The 20,589-nt window shown below is 40.0% G+C and overlaps 1 protein-coding gene and 1 long non-coding RNA gene across 4 annotated transcripts in view; both read right to left on the bottom strand.

The window, feature by feature from the left end:
- Positions 1-7,022, bottom strand: part of lgr4 (leucine-rich repeat containing G protein-coupled receptor 4) — a 28,899-nt gene extending 21,877 nt beyond the window's left edge. For 2 of the 3 annotated variants that reach the window (XM_080302826.1, XM_080302828.1), the window contains exon 1: positions 6,116-6,943. In XM_080302826.1, the coding sequence (XP_080158952.1) occupies positions 6,116-6,297 (182 nt within the window). In that variant the 5' untranslated portion in view covers positions 6,298-6,943. Of the gene's footprint in view, positions 1-6,115 lie in introns of all 3 variants that reach the window. The other variant, XM_080302820.1, reaches the window with a different exon arrangement.
- A 9,056-nt stretch (positions 7,023-16,078) lies between these two features.
- On the bottom strand, positions 16,079-16,467 carry LOC145429794 (uncharacterized). The gene is made up of 2 exons (XR_013910127.1): positions 16,340-16,467; positions 16,079-16,250 (listed from the first exon to the last, which is right to left on the bottom strand). It is a non-coding gene; the product is annotated as an uncharacterized LOC145429794 (long non-coding RNA).
- Between the last annotated feature and the right edge of the window lie 4,122 nt (positions 16,468-20,589).

Genomic DNA, 20,589 nt, shown 5'->3' with positions numbered 1-20,589 from the left:
TCAATGAACTATACACTCAATCTTAATGTAAGAAGAGAAGAGCATTTTCAATATTATTTCAGAGAATATATACGTGGTAAAGAAATGCTGCTGTGGTAAAAAGAAATTTGTCAGCATTACCTAAGCCATATGTGTCAAACTCAAGGCCCGCGGGCCAGATCATTTTATATAGATTTATTATTACTGTTATGCATGGCCCGGCAATATGAGGTGCTAATAACACACAAACAACAGATCCCATAATGCAGTGCTGCAGCCTCCTTTTCGAATGCTAGGCTACCCAGGAACATTCCCGCGTCAATCAAGTCAAACTTCTGTTATTGCAAAGCTAGCCCTCACAACGGCGAAGAGAAAAGTTGATTCTGAAAACAGAGCCTTTCAGCACCGGTGGGAGGCTGAATATATGTTTACAGACATTGCTGGTAAACCCGTGTGTCTTATTAGTGGAGCTAATGTGGCTGTAATTAATTTAATTTAAGACGGCACTACGAGACAAAACGTCAGGATAAGCTGAAAAACCTAAATGCAGAGCAGAAACTACAGAAAGTAGAAGAGCTAAAGAAGAATCTGACATTTCAGCAGACGTTTTTCACCAGAGCAAAAATCACAAAGTGAAGCTGTTGTGAAAGCAAGTTTTATAGTAGCAGAGGAGATAGCCAAATCAGCCCGGCCATTTACCACTCTAAAGTGCTGCATGATGAAGGTGTGCGACGTCTTGAGTCCAGTCAAAACGCAGATTTTGGCAAATGTCAGCCTGGGGAGAAATACGATTGCTGATCGGGTTTGTGAGATGGCCACTGATTTAAGAACACAGTTGTGTGAAAGAAGCAAAACCTTTATTGCATACTCTCTTGCTGTGGATGAAAGTACAGACATGATGGGCATTGCGCAGCTGGCCATCTTCATCCGTGAAGTGGAAATATTGGACACTAAATTGATTCACGGGACAACGACAGGAAAAGACATTTTTTTAAAAGTATGTCAAAGTGTAACCGACATGAAACTGCCCTGAGACAAACTTGTTGGACTTACAACAGATGGAGCACTGGTGTTGTGCGGTGAAAAAAAGTGGACTAGTCGGCGGGATGTGAGTAAATATACAGGAGGAGAACTGTACCGGTGAGTTAACAGCATATCACTCACTTCATCATACACCAGGAAATGTTGTGGTAAAGTCCTAAAAATGGAGCATGTAATGATCACCGTAATGCAAACCGTAAATTTTATCTGAGCTAAAGGTTTAAATCGCTGTCAATTTCAGTCTTTTATGTGGGAAATAGATTCAGAATTTGCCGACATTCCTTATCATACAGAGGTCCGTTGGCTGAGTTGGGGAAAAGTTCTCAATCGAGTTTTTGAGCTCAGCAAGAAAATCTGTCAGTTCATGGACATTGCATGTATGATGCGGTGAAGGCATTTCAAGTGAAGCTATCACAAATGCACCAGTACAACCTTGCCTTTTTGACAAGTAATGTTGAACCAAGTCAGCGCAACAGTGTTCCCAAATGCGCACTTTGCTGATAAACTGAGTGCACTGAGTTCGCACGGAGCTTTGGTGACTTTGAAGCACATAAAGAGAATTTCGGGCTGCTTCGCAACCCATTTATGTGGAAACTGCACCTGTGCAGATTCAGATGGAGCTGCAGTGTAATGGTACACTCAAGGCAAAGTACAACACTGAATGGCCCGCCCAGTTTATTAGTTCCATTCCTGAAGCAATGCCCCAGCTCAGTCTACACGCGGCTCGAACCTTGTGTATGCTTTCATTTTTTTTTTTTCTGGGGTTTTTGGCAGCATGTTCATATTTCTAACTTGCATAATTTTGACAGGATATATTTTTATGAAGAGCAAAATATTTAAAGTTAAAGTTTATTTTTTAAAGTTTATTTATTCTGGAATAATATTCCTGTCTGTTTTTATTCATATTTATGTTTAAAAAAACATTGTTTTAGTGTGTTCAATAAATGTTTATCTTGTTTGGCCCGCAACCTAAAGTGTGCAATGAATTCCAATTTCTGGAAGAACTGAAAATGTGCACAAAAGCCCATCCTGTTATAAAGATATGCGATGGCATTTATGAGGGTATTACTCTGAGCTATGGCGCAGGTTGCACAGCAACACTGCAGTTAAACTGTTATATTGTAAACTATTGCACAGGGCAGTAACTGATTGTCAAGTTTTGCAAATGCTGTTGGAGTGATTAAAAAAAATAAACAACGAACCACAATTTCAGGTAAAAAATTTTAATTGCAGTTCGAATCTCAGATTAACAGTTAAATGTGGCCATGAATCATTCATGTTTTCTTAAACATTTGGTCATTTAATGTTAAAAATATTAAAATAAAGGAACCCAATTAAAAGCAACTATTATGGGGAAAAACAAATAGAGAGTCGAAACAGCTCCACTGAACGTTTGGTTTTTTGTTTTTTTTACTTTAATCTGGTAAATTAATTACTTTTTGAGAATTTTAAATGACTGGTCTCTACTTCACTGGTTGACTTATTTTACAAGAAAAGTAAGTATCACCCTTCACAAATGACTCCATTACATCAGTGATGTGGAGCCTCATAATTCACTCATAACATATAATTAAGGTTGTTAAACAGTTCAAGATACTGAACACAAAACATACAATTAGATTAATTCTAGAGAACACTTCACAATAATTTAGCACGACAGCAAATAGACAACATGATGATAAGCATTTCATGTGTATGTGTGAGACAAACTGGTGGCTCTGGTATATTAATGGCCAACAAAGCATGGTGGATGACTCATTTTAGTATTGAAGTACTTAATCCACCAACTAGTTGGTGGGTAAGCTACCAGGCTAACAGCTGTAGTTCAAGTCCACCCACAGGACAAGAGATCTACTGGAGAGGCAGCTGAATCCAATCATTTAACATCCACCATATTACCTGCAGGTGGAGGACGGAAATAGGTATACCAATAAAGCTCAGTGTTAAGAACTCAGAGAGGATGTTGATATTCTTCCATCCACAGCTCATCCTGTTTGGAAGCAGGAACTACTTACTGGCTCCTTTCACCTCTGCTGACCAAGAACAAAAGTATCATTCAGTTAAAAATGGATTGAGGGCACCAGTGGTGAAGTCGGCAAGCTCTACCAGCAGAGTGCAAGACCCATGACGCCACCCCTCCATTCGCCTCCCAAGTCTCAGGCACCCTCACGCTATGAAAGGACCTAACATTACTGAGATATCAGCTCTAATAATGCCTCTATGCTTGCTTAAAATACACACGTTTGTGCAGACACTGTAGCAAAAGAGAAACCTATGTGGACACTCTGTGACAGGTACACTACAAGAGTGTTTGCCTTGTCACTGGCTGAGGGGCCTCTTCTTCCATCTGTTTTTCTGTGACAGGCCTGGTTCCATTATAGAAGCCAAAACTCAAGCCCCTGTGGGCTGAAGGTAAGAGTCCACGCCAACAATGTCATATGATTTATTGTAAAAATGCGTTGTCTCCCATTACCACGTTTATTTTTTCCTTCATGACAACGATACACTATTCCACAACATTGAGATCATTTCCTTACCTTTGGGCACTGAATCTGCTGCTGTGAGCGAGCACACTTGTGTTTGTTTCTTCACACACCTTCTTTCCTGATGCTGGAACCCACCAGCCTGGATATAAAAGGTTCTACTTTTGGAGTGTTTCTGATTCTAAACACATGATAAACAAATGGCCCTTACTGTAGTGACAAAATGCTCATATGAGACATTTCCTTTACACTTCAGCGGGCCATTGTGGGTGCATTAGCCCTGAGAGAAGGAGCCTTTGCAGCTGCAATATGTCTCACTAATCCATCATGATCCCTAACCCCCCCTTGCTCCACATACAAAAGACAGAGAGAGTAAGAGAGGACAACTAAAGTTCAAGAGACCAGGAAGGGGAAAAAAGAGAGGGGGACAAGCAACCTTTCACATACTTTAAGTCTCAAATGAATACATTAAGCGGTTTAAAATGTGTCACAGAGCATTTAGATTGCTATGAGTAGGACAAACTATGAGAACCAAAGACACCACAAGCTCGCAAACAACACAGTGTTTTCCTTTTTGGCATAAAACTAGCCAACAGAGTAGCATGGAGAGCAGCAGTGTTTTTCTGTGAAAACACTGCACCATATTGTAATTCAGATGTCATAATACAGTGGTGAACCTTTTATTTTGTTTTTACCCAGAGGAGCAAGTATGCCGAGAGGTTCAGCTGTAAGCCTCATGCGCCATGCAACCATTTCCCCTCTGTTTAGTTCACCTCACACCTTCAACAATGGGAATTTCAAGTGGTACACTGTCCATTCTGGTGCAGCAGGGCTTTGGCCGCCATTCTTAGAAGGCAGCACAGCAGCACAGAGGTTTCAACAAACAAGCCTCTACACTTTTCTGAAAGTCGCATGCACTTTTGCACATTTAACAAGGCCCAAACTCAAAATGGCTGTTCGTATGTGTGAAGCTCGAGTGTGTTTTTCACGCGGGAACTGGCAGAGTCAGTGACTAAAGAGTTACTTTAGTTTGTGATTAACCCAGAAGTTGTGACACAATCTTTTTCTTCGTGGGCCAGTCATCAACTGTATCTGCACTGCTCCATAAAAGACCAAACCTACCTGGTCTCTATTTGCTCAACTTGTTGTAAAAATGAGTGCAGCAGTTAAACATAGCCAGACTTGCTGTGAGAATGTGATAAAGGAACAGGCTTGACTCCTTATTTTATTGTTTCAATCTTACAGTAGAGGGAACAAGACACTGCTGGCTACCATCCATGCATTACTCACCCAAATCTAGCCCTATTTGTGATCACAGCACTTGGTGCATTACTCGGTGATTCAGTCATTTTTCCCACAAAAACCTTTAGAGAAACAGTTGGATAAGTTGTGGCTTTACCTGGAGGATTTATTTTAAATATATTTGTCATACTTGTGTGTACATGTCAGGAGCTAAACCAATGTTTAAATATAATATTTCCACATAGACTATCCATGCAGTCTGCACAGATGACAAAAGACAGAGAGAGTAAGACGGAGGTTACCCATGGTTCAGGTAAAGCAAAAATCAAGAGAAACTTTAACTGTATTTGGCCCCTAAATGGACAGTGGTTTTGTAGCGCTTTTCTACTCAATTTGAACACTCTAAGCGCTTTCTTACAACAAGCCTCATTCACCCATTCATACAAACACTTTTAACCCAACATTCACCCCTGACTGATGCATCGGGGTAACTCTGGATTCAGTATTTTGTGGGATCCAGGGATCAAACCACAAAACCTTCCAATTTACCTCCTGAGCCACAGCCACCCCCCTGGAGAACATTTCATTGATCATGGCAAAAGTCAGACATCACGGAGTTCAAATGTACTTTAAAAAGGCTTCCTGAAGCTGGGCAGTATTTAACCATAACAATCGTAAATAGGTAAATATGTGTATTTCATTTCTTTGCAGTGTGTTTTCCTTTTTCCTTTATGTTGTCATGCACCATAGACGACAGTTTTGCATTAGATCAAGTATTGCAGAATCAATGTATCGTGGGAAGCTTCATAGTAGCATCATAAATCTTTCACTTCTCAGTGTCTACTGCTTTCACTCTATGATTAGTAGCAGATATTTTCTCATAAGGAACCACTTTTAGTAGCAAACCACGCAAAAAGTTTCAACCTGTGCTTAAAAATGACTTTATTCACCTCTTCTGGAAACAGTTTATACAGATCCATCTATCAGCTGATTCCCTGTTTTAAATAATAACTGATAATCTAGTTAATTATTAGCTGCAATCATTACACATGTCATTACAACATTAATGGAGGCTGTGCTGCTATACTGATGCTATAATAGTGATAAGTCCTGAAGATTCAGCTGTGTATAGTTTGTTTCTGAACTATGCCAGGCTTTTGAGTGTTGTGATGCTTTAGATAACAGGTCAGCCTTTGTAAGTCCGAAATCCTAAAATCCACGGCAGGACATTCCCTCCATCTGCACTAAGTTTACCCGGTGATGTTCAATGGCCATCACTCACGTCGTAAACACAGTACAGTAAACGATGAGGCAGGTTTTAAGTGTGCAAATAGCTTGTGTTTCATCATAGATGCTTGGTTGTCACTTACAGGTAGTAGGTGAAAGTACTGAGCCCGGTTGGGACGGCGGTCAGCCCTCTCCCGGAGCAGTCTGCACCCCCATCTTCATCGCAGCTGCATGAGAGCGAACAAACGGCCGTCGACTGCCCTTGACCGGTGGCACCGGGGCGAAGCAAACACCACAAACAGACCCAAAACAGATCCACACGCATTTTCTCCTCTTCGGTTCAGGTGGAAGCGACGGTAGAGGGGGGAAGAAGTGGGGCCTTTGTTTGCGGTTTAATCTACTCCGGACGTCGTCTTCTTCTCATGTGGTTTGGTAGGTTGTGAACCATGAAGAGGTGAAGCCTAACCGACGCTTTTCAAAACAAAACCCCAGCGGTTCAAACACTTCATACATTCACAACCCCGACCACAGAAAACAAAAAGCAAAAAAAAAAATGTACCCACAAAAGCGTTTAGCTAGCTCAAAACACAAACACTGCCTTCGAAGACGGCCAGTTTACCTTGGTGGGAAACATTTCTCAACCCGTGTGTCGTATTAGTCCATGAAAATAAAAGTAGCTCTGCTGGCGACAGGAGCGGTAGCGTACCTTGCGTTTTTTTTGCGTTTTCGCTGTCCCATTAAATAACCCCCCCCCCTCTGTAAAAGAAAAGAAGAAGAAAAACACTAGCAGTGCTTGTTAGTGCGTCGCTGAAAGGCTGGTCCGGGGGGCAGTCAGGTCCTCAGCTAAACATAGCGGACGTTTGCGTCCCGGTTTGTTTCCTTGCGGGAGATCACCGTCAGTTTTCAGCCATTCCTCACGTTCCTCTCCTGTGCTCCTGACATCAACAGCATGCTTGTAGCTCGGCAGGAACCCTACCGGACAACCTGCAGCACTGGGCCCGGCCTGTGTAACACTGAAACCTGCACCACCGCATCAGGCAGCCAACCACTGCACACTCCCCCACTACACACACACACACACACACACACACACACACACACACACACGCGTCAGGTAAAAGTGCTCACACATGCATGGAGGACCAGTACGGCTGCAAATTTTCTTGCATGATTGTGCTGCTGTGCATAGCCAGCTGCTTCTTCAGCCTTTCAATTGTATATAAGCATGAAAACTTCTCAAGTGTGCAGTAAACATGTGTGAACATGCGCGCAACATGCATTAATGTACTTTAATGGTTGTTACATGCACAGGTAGTTCATGATGCAAATACACAACCCAGTCTTATATATGTAGTTTTACATTATATTTAAGATAAGATATAAATTATTATACAGGTAGAACATCTCTGAATAATCATCACCAATCCAAAAGATTGTTTTTTAAAATAATTTCAAATTCAAATTTTATTTGTCACACACACAACCATACACAGTATGACATGAGGTGAAATGCTTGTAGCTGTGCAATGCAATGCCATTAAATGACAGTAATTTATTAGTAGTATAATGTAAGTAATCAGTTCATGATACATTTATAATTAAAAAGCTGCTATTTTAGCAGTAATGAATCTTTTAAAAAGTTTTTTTAAAAGTCCACAATATTTGCGAAATATTGTGTTTATAGCACAGTAACACATCCAGGTGCAGTCTTTTACATAATATATTTATTATGTAAGATTTTTATCTTGGATGTAACAGGTAATGTAGTACAAGTATGTGATTTACCAAAATGGGAATAAGCACATGTCATTCTGCTTTAACTACTTTACACTTTGAATGTAGTGACTGGGCACCAGTAGTTTTGCTCACTAATCTGCCCTGACAGATAATTGACTGGGTGTATACTTGTCAAAGTAGATTTACTACGTACAGAGTTCACTTGAGATTGCATTATACATGCATGGATGAGCCAGGTAACTGTGCATGCAGTGGAGGATGTCAATAAATGTAGATATCATTGTAAACATATAGCGAGAATTAGTTTCAAATAATATGACAACAATCACACATAAATGTATTTTTTTAAAGTGTGCATGTTTTTTCTTTCAAACCTCAGAAATGTGACGATTAAGGGAAAAGTAATACTGTGAAGGCAGGGTCAAAGACTCCTTGTTTTAAAGGGATTACATATTGTTGTTTTTAGGGTTTTGTTTTTTTATCATCTTGTCTGTTAAATGTGCAAGAGACAGGAAAGCACTCTAACGAAGCATAAATCAACAACTCCCATCAAAGAGCTTTGAGCAAGAAAACAGTAAACCGCCAACAGCTCCTGCCAAACTGTTTTGCAGACCACAGCTTTTCCCTGAAGTGCTTTGTGTGTCTGTGTGTCATTAAAATGTGGGCATGTTGTAAATAACTAATCAGCTAGACTTGGCCTGCTGAATTTGGGAAAAACTACAATTCTAAAGAATAAGGTTAATAGTGAAATGTAACATTGTAATGACCAAGTGAGTTTCAGATGATTTACTGCCTGTGTTAGGTTTTAATGCTTACAGAAAGTGCGATCAAAAAGTTTCACAACTGTGAAAAATAAAAAGCAGAAACTATAGGTACATTTCATGAGTCCATTATCCCTCTTAAACAGATATTCTTATGAAGTGTGGCGTCTCCAGCACCCTTGTTATGTTTTGAATCGCACCCTGGATCGCACTGTAGTGATGTGTCAGTCGCGAACGAAACAGAGCCGGATCTTTGAAGTGAATGACACAAGCCGTGGGTTTTTTTTTTTCTTTCTCTCACCCTCTCTCTGGCACTTTTTTACCGCTTCACTCCGCATGCGAGCCTTGTGCTTTGCGCTGGGCAGAGGGGGGAGGGGCGGTAGTTACACTCGCAGTAGCACAGCAACAGAGCCGGAGGGAGAGAGAGAGAAAGAGAGCCAGGGAAAACAACGTCACATTAGAAAGGTATAGTAATCATCCACAACTATTTTCAGTTGCAGATGATAAAGGATTCAGAAAGTTTATTCATGCAGGCCCATATGACAGAGAATGTGCATGTTCTTTTTGTTTTCATATTTTAATTTATATTTAATTGTGTTGTGGCTTGCAGTGTTTTGTGTTGTTTCACTTTAAATTTGTTTAAAAGGAAAAAACTGAAAATTTAAATAGTTAAAAGTTGAAATGTGAATAGTTGGTTTTTGTATAATATGATTTTATTTATTACATTTTATGTGGAGTGAATAAATAAAAGTATATTTATGGTGGCCCCTACAGACAAAGCACGTACAAACTTCAAAACACGTACGAACTCTGAAGCATGTACAAACTCCAAAACACAGAAAAACTCCAAAACACGTAAAAACTCCAAAACACGTACAAAAGACAACAGAAGTGCTTCAGAATACTAGGCGCAGTGTTGAGCTTTTGTTACCTAGTGGCTACACAAGCCAGCAAGTAGCAACAACTGCATTTGGCATGTGGTAGTAACAGGTAAATGAACTTTTTTTTTAAATTATTTGAATATATATGAGTGCTTGTGTATAAATACACAAATAATACACATATGCTTTCATTTGTGTGATTTAAGTGATCTAGGTAGCTCTGTTTTGGAAGTTCAGTTAACGCTAGAAATGTGTTTTGGAATTTGTACGTGCTTTTTGGAGTTTGTACATGTTTTGTCTCTAGGGGCCACCGCATATATTTATATATAAACATATATAAATAAAACCACTTTTTTTTTACATTAGTAATTTCTTTTGTGCATAATTTTATATTATTGTTAATAATAAATTAATTAAAGCAACAAAACAACCTGAAGACCTGGTTCGGAGCCGAAAGAGCCGGCTCTTTTCTCTAAAAAGAGCCCGGAATCCCATCACTATCGCACTGACCGTTTGCACCTCAGCACTGAATTCTGCATGAATTTCAATTTGGGGAAGAGGACTAAGTCTCAGAGAATGCCATCTGGTGAGTTAAGTAATTGTATAGACTGGGACAGTAACTGTAAGGTTACACAGGTTATCCAGATGAAATTCAACTTATCAGGGGGAACTTTTCTGTTGTAAATATGTTCTAAATTGCCCTTAAGTCTGGTAAGGCATGGTCTTGCATTTGTAATATAGGCACTTTATGTGTTTTTGTAAAAGTGCATTCAACAGCTCTTTTCTTCTTATTTTTTGAGCCAGCACCATTTGGTGCACTGTGACTTTAAATGGCAAGCACATTTCATTATATGCAGGAATATGCATACATTCAATACCATCATTCAATTAAGTGCTGACTGCAAACATAAACTGGCACAAGAAGCTGCAATGCAACCAGAGTAAGCCCACAGACTTCTACATTAACAGCTTCTCTTAAACACCACAGCAGTTACTTCTTTTTTTTTCACCCAATTTAGTGACCTTGCACTTGCTTGACTACTCTTTTTTTGTTTGTTTCCATGATGAAGAAATTCCTCTTATTCGCTAACTACATACAATTATAGTTTAACAGCACCTGACACTCAGAGCATCTCTACTGTTTGCATTATAGGATAATCAGTGGTCCATGGGCAAAAGGGCAATCAACCAGATAAGGCACAAGGCGCACAGGGTGTGGTGACTATGTTAGGTATTTGTGTACCCAGAGGCACATGGCGCACCTGCGGCACAAGTGGTATTGTATTACTATCAATAAAGTGTGGTGTTTACTGTTTGGTATCTAAATCAGGCTTGCATATTCACTTTAAAAGGACTCTCAGCAGTCCTTTGAAAACCTAAGTACACCCCACGATTCAGAAGATTGTACTACTTTTAGCAATAGTAGGTTGAAGTTTTCTGTTTAAATTTATCTTTCTCTGATTTTGTTGTGGAGAAATTTTGGCCTCCTCTTCTTTATGATGTTTCAGTTCACTGAGGTTTGCAGGGGTTCATTTATGCACAGTTCTCTTAAGGTTAAGCATTTCAATCAGGTTGAGGTCTGGACTTTGACTGGTCCATTGCAACACCTAGATTCAGATGACGTGGGTGACTTTACAGGATGGGCCATTTATATGGATACACCGCAATAACATGGGAATGGTTGGTGATATTAAAGTCCTGTTTGTGGCATACTAGTATATGTGAGGGGGCAAACTCCTCAAGATGGATGGTGGCCATTTAAAAGTCGGCCATCTTGGATACAACTTTTGTTTTTTCAATAGGAAGAGGGCCATGTGACACATCAAACTTATTGGTAATGTCACAAGAAAAACAATGGTGTGCTTGGTTTCAATGTAACTTTATTCTTTCATGAGTTATTTACAAGTTTCTCTTTGTTCACAGCCATTGACATGTGGAAGGGGTTAACACGTGAGGAGCAGATCGAAATTGTGTTGATATCTGGTGAATGCAGTAACCGGGTCATTGCAGCAGATTTCAATGCAAGACACCCTACGAGACCACCCATCTCCCATGCTACAGTTACCAAACTGCTTGCTAAGTTTCGTGAAACTGGTTCAGTGTTGGATTTGCCAAAATGTAGACGCAAGAAAACTGTCACTAATGAAGAAACATCAGTGGCTGTCCTAGCTTCATTCAGCAAGAGCCCACAGCATAGCACTCGCCTCATGTCACTGGAGAGTGGCATTAGTTGAACATTCCTTTGGCGGATATTAGCTACTCACAAATGGCACCCTTACAAACTCCAGCTACTGCAGCATCTCAACGAGGATGACACAGATCGGTGCACAGAATTTGCAGAATGGGCAAAACAAAAATTGGAACAGGACCCTCAGTTCACGCAGAAGATTTTGTTCAGTGATGAGGCAAACTTTTATGTGAATGGTGAAGTTAACAAACAAAACCACCGCTATTGGTCTGACACTAACCCACATTGGATGGATCCCCCCAAGACTGTTGGAACAACAAAAGTGATGGTTTGGTGTGGTATATGGGGTACAACGATAGTGGGTCCATTCTTCATCAATGGAAACCTCAAGGCCACTGGATATTTGAAATTGCTACATGATGATGTGTTTCCCTCTTTATGCACTGAAGCTGGCACGTTCCCTGAGTTTTTCCAGCAAGATGGTGCACCACCACATTATGGGTGCCAGGTCCGAGCATTCCTAGATGAACAGTTTCCTGGAAAGTGGATTGATCATTGTGGGCCAGTTGAATGGCCCCCAAGGTTTCCCGATCTGACCCCCTTAGACTTTTATCTTTGGGGTCATCTGAAGGCAATTGTCTATGGTGTGAAGATACGAGATGTGCAGCACCTGAAACTATGAATACTGGATGCCTGTGCTGGCATTTCTCCTGTGGTGTTGCTATCAGTGTGTGAAGAGTGGGAGAAGAGGGTTGCATTGACAATCCAACACAATGGGCAGCACACTGAACACATTTTATAAGTGGTCAAAAACTTGTAAATAACTCATGAAAGAATAAAGTTACTGTCATGGTCCTGGGTCATGCGACCCAGTGTTTTGTGTTTAGCCTAATTTGATGTTTATTGTTTGTTTAGGTTCATTAAGTTAGTCCAGCCCATTTGTAATTATGTTACCCTTGTATTAAACCTCCCTTGCCCTTCGTGTGTTATGTCTGTGTGTCTTGTATTGTCAAGTTCATGCTGTCGCTTCAGTTGCACTCTCCTGTCCTGTCGTTAGGTTCATGTGTGTCAGCTGTGCTCCCATGTGTGGCCACTTCCCCTGATCATCCCTCATGTGTATTTAGTCTCGGTGTTTCATACAGTCTGTGTCGCGTCGTCTGTGTTCCCACCCTCCGTGTTTCCATGCCCGGTCTGTTGTATTCTAAGTCATAGTCTTACCATAGTTTATTCCCAGTTTAGGTTTCTGTTTAGTTATTGCTCTTGTGCTGCCCTTATTCTTGTTTGCTTCTTTTGTATTCATCAGCCACAATAAAAGGCTCGCTTTTGGTTTAAGTTCACTCCCGTATCACTTGTGTCTGCACCTGAGTCCTCTACGCACTCTCCACACGGTCTGCCACAGCTGACTGTGACAGTTACGTTGAAACCAAGCACACCATTGTTTTTCTTGTGACATTACCAATAAGTTTGATGTGTCACATGGCCCTCTTCCTATTGAAAAAACAAAAGTTGTATCCAAGATAGACTTCTAAATGGCCACCATGGTCACCACCCATCTTGAGGAGTTTGCCCCCTCACATATACTAATGTGCCACAAACAGGACTTTAATATCACCAACCATTCCCATGTTATTACGGCATATCCATATAAATGGCCCACCCTGTAGAATACTTTGTTATGCAGAGGAGTTCTTAGAGACGTCTTAGAGAGCCACATCTGGCGAGTTGGGTAATGGTGTAGACTAGGACAGTCATTGTTCTAGTCTATACCAAATTACTGTATTCAAGGGAAAACTCCAACAATCAGACAACATCCTAAGAAAAGCGGTTTGCAGTGGTGGGAAAGTCCATCCATCCACAATACGAAGCTTGTCATTAATATACTGCAACAACATGGGAATAGAGCAGCTTTAAGAAAATTCAACATTAATGAATCAATGGTACGAAGAATGAGTTGAGTAAAGTTTGACTTATCTGACTGTTTTGTTTCGCTTAATGCGCCTTATAATCCGGTGCGCCTTATGGTCCGAAAAGTAAATAACATGCTGGAGTAGTATATAAACATGTGGAGAGTGAAAAGACACGCATGGAGAAAAAGTGCTCAATGCACAAGTCCACAGCAGTCTGAGCCAATACCAACATAACTAAGAAATAGGTTAGGGTCATCTGATCCAATCCTAGTAAAAGACTAGGGATGGGTACCGGTGTCCGGTGCCATGATGGCACCGGTTCTGACATAAACGGTAGTAACCAGACCGAAAAGCAGTGCACATTTCTGTGCTTTATTTCGGTGCTTTTTTTTCCTGAGCTGTGATACACTTCTAGCCAATCATTTTACGTTTCCGAGGATAGTAGGCGGGCCCAGGTACGTACGGTCTTTTAGAGCAGAGCTACAGATTAAAAATGCCCAAGGCGAAGCGGTCAAAAGTCTGGCTGTACTTCACAGCAACAGATGCAAACTCAGCAGCCTGCAACAAGTGCTTTAAGCTGATACTGTGAGACTGTCAAAGGAGGTAACACCTCGAATCCGATGAAACACCTGGCGACGCATACCGTTTTTTTTTAAAGCCGAGAAATGCGCCGTATTTGATAGCTTGCTGCGAGACCTCACACCGAGCACATCTACTGCGGGTGGGTTGCCTGTTATGCAACATCCCCCAAAAACCCGAAGAGGAGAGTCCTGGCCCCTAGCCCTGCCAGTGTAGCAGAAATGATGACGGACGATGATGCAGCAGCAGCCGTTCTTCTCTGCGTGAGTAGCTTAATGTTGTTCGTGTGTAATCTACGTTGAGTAGGCTAACCATGTTATTACATTAATGCATGTAAGGTGAACTAGTAAACATGGCAGATACTCCCTTCACCCTGGCCAAAAAGGCTAAAATGACCAAAGAAAAAGTGGAAAACAGTTAAACATGAGAGGTTTAGGACAAAGTTTGTGTTTTTTCCATTGTTTAAGCACTGCTTCCAGCCAAGAGTGATACCATATATGCCCCATAGCTGCAGAAAAGGCTAACATTGTTATCTTTTTACAAAAAAAACAGCTGAACATGAGAGGTTTTTGGACCAATTTTGTGTTCTCCATTCTCTAAGCACCGGTTTGAGCACCGTTTGAGCACCGGCACCGTTTCAAAAGTACCGATTTGGCACCGGTATCGGATAAAACCTAAACGATAACCATCCCTATAAAAGACTTAATGAAAAAGGAAAGAATCTGGAGATGATGTGTATCTCCTGAATCTAAAATGGAAGCTAGTTCCACAGGAGAGGGGCCTGAAAGCTGAAGGCTCTGCCTCCCATTCTACTTTTAGAAACTCTAAGAACCACAAGTAAGCCAGCAGTCTAAGAGTGAAGTGTTCTGTTAGGATTATAAACTACTATGAGGTCTTTAAGATATGATGGGGCCTGGTTATTCAAGATTTTGTATGTGGGGAAAAGGATTTTACATTAAATTCTGGATTTAGTAGAGAGCTAAGGAAGAGAAGGTGATAGAGGAGAAACATGGCCACTCTTTCTCGTCCTTGTTAGCTGGCTCAGTACAGTGTTTTGAATAAACTGAAGCTTTTCACAGAACTTTTACAACAATCTGATAAAAATGAATTAAAGTCGTCCAGCCAAGAAGTAATGAGCTCATGAACTAGTTTTACAACATCAATCTGAGACAGGAAGTAAATTTAAAGATATTGTGCAGATGATAGAACAGCCCTACATATTTGTTTGATATGGGCTCTGATGGACAAATCCTGATCAAAAATGACTAAAAGATTTCTCACAGTGTTGCTGGAGGCCAAAATAATTCCATCAGAATTAAGTATCTGATTAGAAAACATGTTTCAAGGAAGTCTCAACTAATTGATTTGTGTCATCTGGCTTGATGGACAAATAAAGCTGGGTATCATCTGCCCAGCAGTGAAAATATGCACAGGGTTTCTGATAATCTTGCTGAACGGAAGTGGGTATAAGAGTGATCCCAACACAGAACACAGTGTAACTCCATGACTAACTTTTGTGTGTGAAGAAGACTTCCCATTTTCTAGAACAAATTGGAATCTATCTGATAGATATGGCTCAAACATTGCAGCTTAATAACAACAGTGTATTCTCTTCTCTGTATTAAAATGTTATCATCAGCGGTACAGAATGCTGCACTGAGGTCTAACAGGATAAGCACAAAGACTCCACTGTCAAAGGTCATAAGAAGATGATTCAGAACTTCAGTAGTGCAGTTTCACTGCCATGCTGAACATCTGGATTTAGGACACTGATCCAAGAGTCTTGTGGTTTGTTCAGATGCAGCTTTGCAAACCGAAGCTCTGCTTCTATCTTCTTTCTACATGTTAACAAGGCTTGTAGAGTCTGAGATGTAGCTCTTTATTTTCAGTTTCTCTGTACATTGCACAGTCTGACCTTAGTGTCAGTTTGCATTCACTTCTAGGAATATTGTGGCATTGTGTCAATGCACATCTGAATCCTCCAGACCATCAGTGTCACGGTCTGGCTGGCAGACCGTGGGGATGTGAGAAATGAGGACCCAAAATGCAGGACTTGGCGCTGAAGGCAGTGCGTTTATTTACAGTGGTGACAATCCAAACAACAATAAATTCCCCGTGCGATCCCAACTCCCGTTCCGTGTCTTCTCCTTTATCCCGTGCTCCGTGCTCTGTCTCCGTTCCCTGTGTACTGTCCGTGTGCTGCCTCCTGGTCGCCACAATTCCTCCTGAGGAAACACACATACCAAAAGGCAGCCGTGAGTACAAAACCTAATGGCAGACTTGCACTAACCTTGCACGATAAACTAAGACTGACGGGAAGTCACTCAACGATCCAGCGTCGAGGAGCTCTCAGCCACACTGTTTTGAAGCTCCTCTGACGAGGCTTGATCGGTGCCAGGTGTGTGTGGATTCCTGGGTGGGACCGGTCAGCTGGCAGGGCCACACCCACCAGGCCTAAAAGTGCCTGCCACGACCGCACCCTCACACACCCATAAACACCTGACAGTACACCAACACGGAAAACAGGACAGCAGACACAACCATAATAACAATAACCACAATAATAATGATAATAACTACAATAGTAGTCCAGACTGCTCACGGACCCCGAATCCCTGGAACTGGGTCCGTGACAATCAGACACTTGACGATAATCAGTTAATCAAATGAATTTGATTAGCAGCACTACCCCCTAATTCCTATGGAAGCAGGAAGGGCGTACTGCAATTTTTGTTTTGTTTCGACTATCCTTTCTTTTTGGGCGAGGTGGGGGGGGGGGGGGGGGGGGGGGACTGCAGATTCCTATGAAAATGTTCTTTTTCAGGTGATTATGTAGGAAGCCATGGACCTCACAAAGATTAATGTCATCTGAATGTGCAACTTTATGAGCAATGTATTTATTGAATTTTTAAATAAGTGATTATTTAACATCTGCACACTGTAATTATAGATTAATTTCTCATGCATGGTATCTAATTGACTAAGAAATTAGGCTAAAGATCAAAACACACTTAATTTACTTCTAGACTGAGGTTATTAATTTTAGGTAGTGCTGCAGAGAGTACACCTGTTTAGAACTGTAAACAATAAGAATCCTCTTAATGGACAAATAGAAACTGAACTGGGGAAAATTAAACTATGCTTCCAGAATTACTACAGAAAACTTTACTCCCAATCTCCTGTAGATAACAACTCTATTGTCAATATTTTCTTGTCAGGTCTAAAGTTGCAAGGTGTGACAGAGGAACAAAATAAAATGCTGTTGTCCACAATAACTAAAGAAGAAATTTACTTGGCAATTAAAAGATTAAAGGGAGGGAAAATGGCAGGGCCAGATGGGTTTGGCCCTGAATGGTATAAAATAATGCAGGATCATTTGATCCCCACCATGATAAAGACATTTAATTGGGTAATGGAAAAGAAAATTATCCCTCCTTCATGGAGGGAAGCAATAATTTCCATTATACCAAAAGAAGGAAAAGATAAATTAGAATGTAGCAACTATCGCCCAATCAGTGTATTGAATATTGACTACAAGTTGTTCACATCTATTATCTCTAAGAGACTAGAAATGATATTACCTAGGTTAATACATAATGAACAAACGGGTTTTATTAAACATAGACAGGCCCAGGACAACATCAGAAAGGTTTTGCACATATTGCGGCAAGTTGACAAACAAAAATTAGAGACCTTAGTGTTAAGCTTAGATGCCGAGAAGGCGTTTGACTCAGTGAGATGGTCCTTTTTATACAAAGTGCTTGAGAAGTTTAATTTTGATAAATCTATAATTGATATTATCTCAGAGTTATACAACAAACCAACAGCTAAAATCAAAATCAATGGGGACCTCACCGAATCATTTATACTGGAACGAGGGTTGCTGCATTTCACCGCTGCTTTTTGCTTTGTTTATAGAACCATTAAGTCAGTGGATTAGGCAGAGTCAGCATATAACAGGAGTACGAACGCCATGAGGGGAACAGAAATTAGCATTATTTGCTGACGACTTACTTTTAACATTAACGGGTCCCTCACAGGCACTCCCCCATCTCATGGAAGCACTATCACAGTATGGTTCTTTATCGGGATATAAGGTCAATATAAATAAAACACAGGTATTAACTTTAAATTATGAACCACCAGTCGAAATCAAGAATCGTTATAAATGGAAATGGGATGCAGATAGCATTAGGTATTTAGGGGTGGTAATACATCGTGACTTCACCAAAATGTTCAATGCCAACTATGCCCCTCTAAATGAATCCATAAAATCAGATATACAAAGATGGGACACTATTCCATTTCTGGACCTACACTCCAGGATTGAATCAATCAGATTAAATATTCTTCCTGACTGCTGTATTTGTTTCAGTCTCTACCGATTACCATACCACAAAAACAGTTTGCGGTATGGGATAGAACATTGTCAAAATATATCTGGAATGGGAAAAAAGCTAGAGTTAAATATAAAACGCTTCAATTAAAGAAAGAAAAGGGAGGTGGTGGGCTTCCCTGTCTACGAGAATATTATTGTGCAGCTCAGTTAAGACCGCTGATTTGTCTCTGTTGTCCAAACTACACCGCCGGATGGAAAGATGTTGAAGGAACAATAGTAAAGGAAATACCAGTTTCAGCTTTAATATCGGACATAAAATTGCAGAATAAAATACATATGGCAGATAAACCTATACTACAAATAATGATATCAGCTTGGAAAGAAGTAATAAAAATTGGTGGTTTGGAAAATGCCTCTAAGGTTTTAAGATGGTGTGCATATCATTCAGATTTTACTCCAAATCAATATGATAATAGATTCAAAAACTGGATTTCAAAAGGTATAACCAATTATTATTCATTTGTCCATAAGGGTGCATTTCAAAGCTTTGAATCTATAAGGAGTAAACATGACTTGGGATCTGATGATTTTTTTAAATATCTACAGATCAGAAATTATTTTAATCAAAACTTAAAAGTGAACCTAAACAAATTACAATTTGTAGAAACATTCTTATTACTAACCAAATCTGAAGTGCAAAGTAAAATTATTTCTAAATTATATAACAGCATCCGGCGGTGTAAAAACGACAGCACTCTGTATATTAAAGCGAAGTGGGAAAAGGAGGGTAATTTGACAATTACAGAGAAGTGTTGGGCTCACGCATGCAAGATACAGTGGGCTACCACTGGGTCTAATGTTTGGCGTGAATTTTGCTGGAAAAGCATTATGAGATTTTTCATTACCCCTGCTCAACAAAGATATCGAGGAATTGGTGATAAATGTTGGAGATGTGGGGGAGATGGAGCTAAACATTTCCACATCTTTTGGGACTGTAAAGATATTCGCCAGTATTGGTCTCTAATCCATGATCATTTACAAAATGTTTTTTCATTTGTTTTTCTTTCAACTTTTGAGACCATGTTTTTATGCAATGCACCAGTGGATAAACTGAATTCCAACGACAGAAGACTCTTGTATATCCTTCTGGCCGCAAGTAAAAAGCCTCTTACGAGAAGATGGCTTAAGCCTGAACCACCAACGATAGAAGACTGGATACATTCTGTACAAGAGATCTATACGATGGAAAAAGTGTCATTTTCTCTTAAACTTCAGAGGGATACCTTCTACGGAATATGGTCTAAATGGACAGACTATGTTAAGCATATGAGGTGTGATGTTGTGTATGATGTTACAACCCTGAGTTCTACGTAAACCTACCAGCCCTGCTGCCTCCTAACCTTAGTTTTTTGTTTTTGTTTTGTTTTTTTGTTTGTTGTTGGGTTTTTGTTTTTTTTTTGGGGGGGGGTTGATTTTGTTTTGTTTTTGTTTTTTTCTTCTTTCTTTTCTCTTCTTTTTCTGTCTTCTTTATTTTTCAATTATAAGTTAAAATGTGACAGCAAAGAAAATGTAAAAAGGAAAACTGCTGTTATGTTCAACAGCTGTCCCAATAAAAGAGATAATAAAAAAAAAAAAGAACTGTAAACAATATTACTGAATAGGAGCACTATTTACTGAGAGTTTGCAACAAAAAAAACATTGAGATCTGCATTTATTTTGTACGTCCACACAGTAGAAGTCCATGTAGTATGACATTTCAGTCCAAGCAAAGACAGGTGAGGTGAAAGTGCATATTATTTTTATGATCTTTTCTTTATTAATGTATTTGTGGGTGTAGCCAAATTCTTGTGAAGAGAAACACTACCCCACAGTGGTTAGATTTTCTCTGTGCTCCAAAATGTTTTCCTGTGTCACACAAGTGGAAATACTTTTGCCCCCCGCAGAAGGATTCTGTAAAAGACAAAAGTGCATTTTTATATGCGTCATGTGAGAGATTTAAATTAAGGTATATGTGTAATAAATATAACCTCCACTGCCAGAAAGGGTTTCATCTGCCTTTAAAAAGAAAAGAAACAATGCAAAAGGGGAAAGAATGCTTTAATTTAATGCAAATGAATTTAATGATTTCTTTGTACATGTTGGCTATAATATACCAAAAGAAATACCAGAGCAAAGAAATAATAATGAAATAAATAAACATATTACTCAAAATTTGTCCTCCATGT

The sequence above is a fragment of the Astatotilapia calliptera genome, chromosome 1, assembly GCF_964374335.1.
Source record: "Astatotilapia calliptera chromosome 1, fAstCal68.1, whole genome shotgun sequence".
Lineage (NCBI taxonomy): Eukaryota > Metazoa > Chordata > Actinopteri > Cichliformes > Cichlidae > Astatotilapia > Astatotilapia calliptera.
This window is presented reverse-complemented; position numbering and strand designations above follow the sequence as displayed.